The sequence below is a fragment of the Chondrus crispus genome, genomic scaffold (genome assembly GCF_000350225.1).
Source record: "Chondrus crispus Stackhouse genomic scaffold, scaffold_651, whole genome shotgun sequence".
In the NCBI taxonomy this organism is placed as follows: Eukaryota; Rhodophyta; class Florideophyceae; order Gigartinales; family Gigartinaceae; genus Chondrus; species Chondrus crispus.
This window is the reverse complement of record NW_005178656.1, coordinates 154-6,203: the sequence shown is the minus strand read 5'-3', so window position 1 is coordinate 6,203 and position 6,050 is coordinate 154. Positions and strand designations below refer to the sequence as shown.

General features: G+C 61.9%; 2 protein-coding genes across 2 annotated transcripts; one reads left to right on the top strand and one right to left on the bottom strand.

Moving 5' to 3' along the window:
• Positions 1–1,335: 1,335 nt before the first annotated feature.
• CHC_T00000851001 (hypothetical protein) lies at positions 1,336–1,539 on the top strand. Its single transcript, XM_005710943.1, has one exon. It carries the CDS (start codon positions 1,336–1,338, stop codon positions 1,537–1,539), a length of 204 nt encoding a protein of 67 aa, XP_005711000.1.
• An 11-nt stretch (positions 1,540–1,550) lies between these two features.
• On the bottom strand, positions 1,551–2,633 carry CHC_T00000850001 (hypothetical protein). The gene has a single exon (XM_005710942.1). The coding sequence runs from the start codon at positions 2,631–2,633 to the stop codon at positions 1,551–1,553; it is 1,083 nt and encodes a 360-aa protein (XP_005710999.1).
• Positions 2,634–6,050: the final 3,417 nt, after the last annotated feature.

The following is a 6,050-nucleotide window of genomic DNA, read 5'->3' as shown; positions in this document are numbered from 1 at the left end:
ATTACCATGCATGCATAAAGTCCACTATTGAAAAGCATGTAATTGCTGAATGTGAGCACAGCGGAGGTATGTCCAATTTATCTAGAAGGCATATATATAGTCTTGAATGGACAATACAATTGCATCCTTTGTCTTTCGCAGACATACAGCATTTAGAAAGATACAGGAACAACCGCTTACATCACCGATGAAGTCTGCAGCCCGCATTGTATAATGCTGAAAAGACTTCTGGGCAGCCCCTCTCGTTAATGAGAATCGCGTCAAAGGAGGACAGGTACACATCTGTGGTAGCTTGACGTTCCAATATCGATGGAATGATGTAGGATGGGCCTGAGGGTCGGTCCTTGAAAGCAACCCATGGGTTCAACTCATAGGTATAAAAAGAAGCCACGACTGAATCCCATCTCCTTGTCAGCGCTAACTCGTTCTCTTCTTCTCCGCTTTAACCGATCGAAAAGCACCAAATACAGCTGCCAAGAGTTGAAGACGTCGAACCACACCAAGAGGAGAATCAATGGTGTGGACAGCAAAATTGAAAAAGGTACATTGCGACTGGATTTCACTGCTCACCGCCTTTGCACTTCTCACAGTCATTTTCTGCTTACAGGTACACGACACTAAGTCACCTTTTCTACTTGCAAGTGACTGTCAAGAGGCTGGAACAGCGAGAGAGCAGAAAATATGGCTGAAGCGCAACTACACATCAGCAACCCGAGGGAGAGGGGAAACACACACGGTCTCTACAGCAGCACGTGCTACACTTACCAGCGCCACCGTGCTGGCTCTGAACAGAGATGAAGCCTCTCTTGAATTTCCAACTACAACTCGCGTCCCCGAAACCGCCGCCCCCGCTGCAAGGCCTTTGCTTGCAAAGTGAGCCCCATGGCGGAAAGTAGTAAAGTCAGATCGAGCATTGGAAAAGGCAACAGCCACGAGGCACAAGTGTAGTGAGAAGGGCTAGATAACAGTCTTCAGAGCACTGTAACTCAGCGCGCCGTGGACTACTATGGGTCCATAAAGTTTGACCATTCGCAATATACACTACCTTTAAACTTGATCCAAAAAGGCCGCCCACAACCCCTGACGTTGACAAAAACTCCACTTTGCGCGTAGAAGCAGTACAACGAGGCTAGGATTCTAGCGATGTATCACTTGTGATGCTACCACACATTCACCCATACACTAGCGAACAACAAAACAAAAAATTGTGCGAACGGGCAATGTCCACCATTTGGGAAAATCCTTAATTAAAAAGGGCTATTCTCACGTCCACCACCTTCTCGCTGTTTTGATATCTTTGCATGCTTGGCATGTTGACGCATAGCAAGCTTACAGATGCAGCAGAATGGGCAGCAGCCTCCATCTGGCATCGTCCGACTCCCCGCGTTTAGACCAGCATCGCCCTCCGAGAGCCCTGTAACGCCATGTCAACTTCGCCAGGAAAGATACGACGCTCCGCCAGCCAATGCAAATACACATATATGTGTCGCTTACTCTCTTTCCGCCTCACGCGTATGCATGGAACACAGACTAGCATAGCCGGCGTAAACCTAATGCTGATGTGTAGTCTCAACCAGCTGAACGATAAGCACACCCCCACAGGCGCCAACAAACGCCATAACGAGCCTCTTAACAAACGTTGTCCACGGCACTGGCACAGACTCGTCCTTCCCGTGCTCCCCCTCCACTTTTTGCGGCCTGCAAAGGTCCTCTATGACATCCGGAACAACGGTCGCAAAGGTCATATACACAAGCGCGCCGGCCGCGAACGGTGGCACGACCTCGTCGGCCTTCTCCACCAAGGCGGCGGCGAACAGGGCTGCGGCGGTACCCACAAGCGCGGTGGCAGCGCAAGCGAGGTTTGCCAGCAGCGCGCGCGGCTTGGAGAAGCCCGCGCGCAGCAGGACGGCGTAGTCGGCGATCTCCTGTGGGATTTCGTGCAGCGCGATGGCGACGGTGGTGGCGACGCCGGCCGCGGGGCTCACTAGGAAGGCGGCGGCGAGCGCCAGGCCGTCGCAGAAGTTGTGCAGCGCGTCAGCGGCGAGGTTGATGTAGGCCGGAGCCGCGTGCGAGTGCGGGTGGACGCGGCGGATCACGGCGTCGAGGAGCGCGAAGACGGCGACAGAGAGGAGTAGGGTCGGGGCCGTGGACGCGGTCGGGTGCAGGTAGACGTGCGGGAGGAGATGGTAGAAGAGGTCGGCGAGAAGCGCGCCGGCTGCGAATGGAAGGAGCAGCGGGAGCAGCGGCGTGAGAGGGAGCAGTAGGAGAGAGGTGAGCGAGAGAGAGGAGATGAGGAGCGAGGCGGTCAGTGCGGCAGTCGCGGGTGGGAGCGTGTGGAGAGGGTCGAGGAGGTCGTGGAGACGCGTGGTCAGGGGATTGGGGGCGTGGTCATGAGCGTGGTCGTGGTCGTGGTCGTGGTCGTGGTCGTGGGCGTGGTCGTGAGCGTGGTCGTGGGCGTGGTCGTGAGCATGAGCGTGGGCATGGGAGTGGTGGGAACTGTCGGCGTCATGGTGGTCGTGGGACCCATGGTGCTCGTGGTCGTGATGAAGGAGGGAGCCGTGTGCTAGCGCAAGGGCGAGGAGGAGGAGGAGGAGAAGAAGGGTGGGGAGGAGGGCGGGACGGGGAATCGGCATCGCTGCAGAGCGGTGCGGTGCGGTGCGAAGGGGATGGATGAGTTGCGCAGCAAGATTGATGGAAAGGTGCCGACGGAGGGGCAAGAAAACCGAAGAGTGCCCTCACACGTGACATCATGCTTACAGCATAACGGCAGTTCTTACAGATATAGAGCAGATCAAAATGTCTTACACATAACTACTGTAAAGAGTCGCGACGGATCAAAATAATTGCTTACAGCTTTACAGAGAACTCATCAGCATAATCTGTCAGATCGGAGGCAGTGTCCCTGGCACCTCCATCCCCAGCGAGCCAAGGGTAGGGTATTCGCTTACCGCCTTCCCTCGCCTTCCTCCGTTGACTTTCTTGCGCCCCCCTCTCCCTGCTCTTTCCCACCCTCCACCCCCCTCCCCCGTCGCCCCCCCCCTCCCCCCCTCCCCTGACTCCTTCCCTCTCCCCCACCTTTCCCACGATGTCCATCCCGTCCCCCCGCCCCTTCCTCTCTGACCTGCGCCGCACCTTCACCCTGCACAAGCCGGCGCTCCTCTCCTCCGCCACGGCCCGCCTGCTCACCATCCTGGTCCTCAACCCACTGGACGCCTCCAAGGCCCGCCTGCAAACCTCTGTCGCCACGTCGCCGCTGGCCCTGCGCGCCGTCTCTCGCGGGCCGCCACTCGCCGGCCTCACCCCCGCGCTCCTGGCGCACGCGCCTGCGGGCCTGCTCGCCTTCCTTCTGTACTCGCGCTTCACGGCCTCGCTGGCCAAGTCGAACCGCGCGCCCTGGCTGCCCGTCCCCATCGCCGCCGCGTGCCTCGCCGATACCTTCACCGCGCTGTGGCTCGCCCCGCTGGAGACCCTCAAGCTCCGAGTGCAGACGGCCGCCTTCCCGTCCGCCGTTTCCGCGCTGCGCGCCGGCGCCCTCTGGAACGGCGTCGTTGCGCAGGTCGCGCGCGACGTCCCGTGCCGCGTCCTTCACCTGCTGCTGTACGAGCGCGCCCGCGCGCTGCACGAGAAGCGCACGGGCGCGCCTATCGGCGTGCGGGACGGCGCGGCCACGGGCGCTATTGTCGGCGCGCTTGTTGGTGCCCTGACCAACCCGCTGGATGTGATTAAGACGCGCGTCATGGCGCAGCGCGCCCCGCCCGGGAGGACCTTCCAGGGGTGGGTGGCCTGCGCTGTAAAGTCGGTCGGAAAGGAGGGCAGCGGCGTGCTGTGGAGGGGCGTCAGGCAGAGAAGTGTGTATATGGCCCTCAGTGTCGCCCTGTTCTCCGCGGCGTATGAGGCCGCGAATAAGGTGTGGAGGGAGAAGATGGAGGTCGCCGCGGCGCAGGAAAGCGGAAGCGGGCGGAGAGTTGCGTTTGTGCCGGCAGGCGTGGGGGTAAGCGCGACGTTTGTTGATGCGCCAGGTCGTTGACCGGGGCGCTCGAGGTGGCTTGCGAAATTGTAAAAGTTTGTGCTATGTTCTGTCAGTTTCCCAGCACCGAATGACGGTGGCTGCAAGCGCACCTGAGGTCATGATGCACCTGTGTCCGTCTGCTCATGAATTCTGTACGCCCCCAAAATCTCCCAAAATCTCCAGTCTATCTCTCCAGCACCTGCGACCTCCCTCGCGCTCTCCTCGCGCTCTCCTCGCCCTCCCACCGCCGCATCATCGCCTCCGACAATGCCTTCCTCCCCGAGCTTTGCGCTCGCGCCACTCCCGCGCCCTTCTCTCCCTCCGCGCCGGCGCCTCCATTCCTCCCCCCGCCAGCCCCGCGCGCCGCGCTGCGCGACCGCGCTCCCGGCGACCTACGTCCAGCTGCGCGCGCAGTGCACCGCCTCGGTGCAGGCGGCGCTCTCGGCCGGCGAGCCGCTCGTCGAGGTGCAGTTCCCGGCCGTGCCCAACATGGCCACGGCAGCGCTCAACGAGCTACTCGACGCCAACCGGGCGTTCGTGCGCGAGTTCCTGCTGACCTTCACGCCTCGCTACCCGCGCGGCTCCGTCGTGGCGGTCTTCCCGGACGTCAGCGAGGCGCGCCTGGCCGCCAAGGCGTACGGGGACGTGCCGTTCTCCGTCGGCGCGATCCCGACCGACGGGAAGCGCCCCGGCTACGTCGACGGCGAGGGCGTCGTGGCAGTGGTCAACCCCGGGTTCAACGTGTCCGAGTGGATTAATATGGAGACGCTGGCGGGGGATAAGGCGCTCGTGGCCGTCAATGCAGACTTGGACAAGGTCAGGGGCGGGTACTATCCGCGCGTGTTCTACCCGGGCTTGCACAAGGCCAAGACGAGGTTTTTGAGCCGTTTCCAGGCGGCGTATTACGTGAAGCAGTTTTCGAACGGCGGGACGCTGATGAGGGCCTTTCCGGAGCCATGGACTCTGTTTTATACTGGCGGCGGCGCGAGAGAGGTTTTGTGGAGCGGCGACGAACGCCCCGACTTTGTCGACGTCGAGCAGATGCTGGCCAAGAGACGCATGGAGGACCTGTCCAAGCGGTAGACCGCAGCTCCGGGCGAAGTCACGACCTCACGAATATCATATTTCTTCCTTACTTTTCGCCATTTCTACCGAGTACTACACCACCCCGACTCCTTGCGCCTGGCGCCTCCACCTCCCCCGCACGCCCTCGCCAACATGTCTCCTGCGCCGGCCTTCCTGTCCCCGCCGCCGCTCTCCGCGCGCGCGTCCGCTGGCGGCGCCGGTCTCCCCGCCATATCTCCGTGCCTCCGCCCGCCGCAGATGACGACGACATCCAACGGCGCGGCTCGCCCCGTCGCGCCCTTCTCCATCCGCAAGACGGTGCTGCCCGCCGACTCTGACTACGTAAGCCTTCTCCCGATCGCGCCCTCTCCACGCACCGCGACGCACCAGCCTAACCTTCCCCTCACGCCGCGCAGAGCATGTCCCTCTGGCACGGCACGTACGTGCGGTGGCTAGAGGAGGCGCGCGTGCGGTACTTCGAGCACGCGGCGCTGACGCACGACGAGCTGGTGGTGGCGCACGAGACGGAGCTGGTGGTGCGCGACCTGCAGGTGGTCTACCTGGCGCCGGCCAAGCTCGGGGACGTGGTCGACGTCAGCGTGCGGCTGGCGAGCGCCGAGTCCAGGATGCGCGTCCCGTTGGAGAGCGAGTTCAGGCTCGCGGGAGGGAAAGTGTGCGCCACGGCGCGAGTCACGCTCGTGCCCATCGACGCGAACACCGGGCGCCCGAAGAGGAGGTGGCCGCAGGCGCTTACCGACGCGGTGCGCCGCGTTCGCGAGAAGGAGCAGGCCGCGGTGGAGGCCCGCGAGGTGTGAGATGCGCGGCGTGGAGATCGCGCTGCGAGGTGTCGCCGTGTGAGATGCTGGGTTCTAGGTGGGCGCTCTTCGTACATGTAGAGGCAGGGGGAGACGAGCGGTGCGGGTGAGGCGGGCGGGGCATTGCCGTGAGGTATAGGTAGAGCAGCAGGATGGATACG

Excerpts from the sequence above, each read along its gene's own strand:
- CHC_T00000850001 (XM_005710942.1), bottom strand. The coding sequence starts at position 2,633 with ATGCCGATTCCCCGTCCCGCCCTCCTCCCCACCCTTCTTCTCCTCCTC.
- CHC_T00000851001 (XM_005710943.1), top strand. The coding sequence starts at position 1,336 with ATGCAGCAGAATGGGCAGCAGCCTCCATCTGGCATCGTCCGACTCCCC.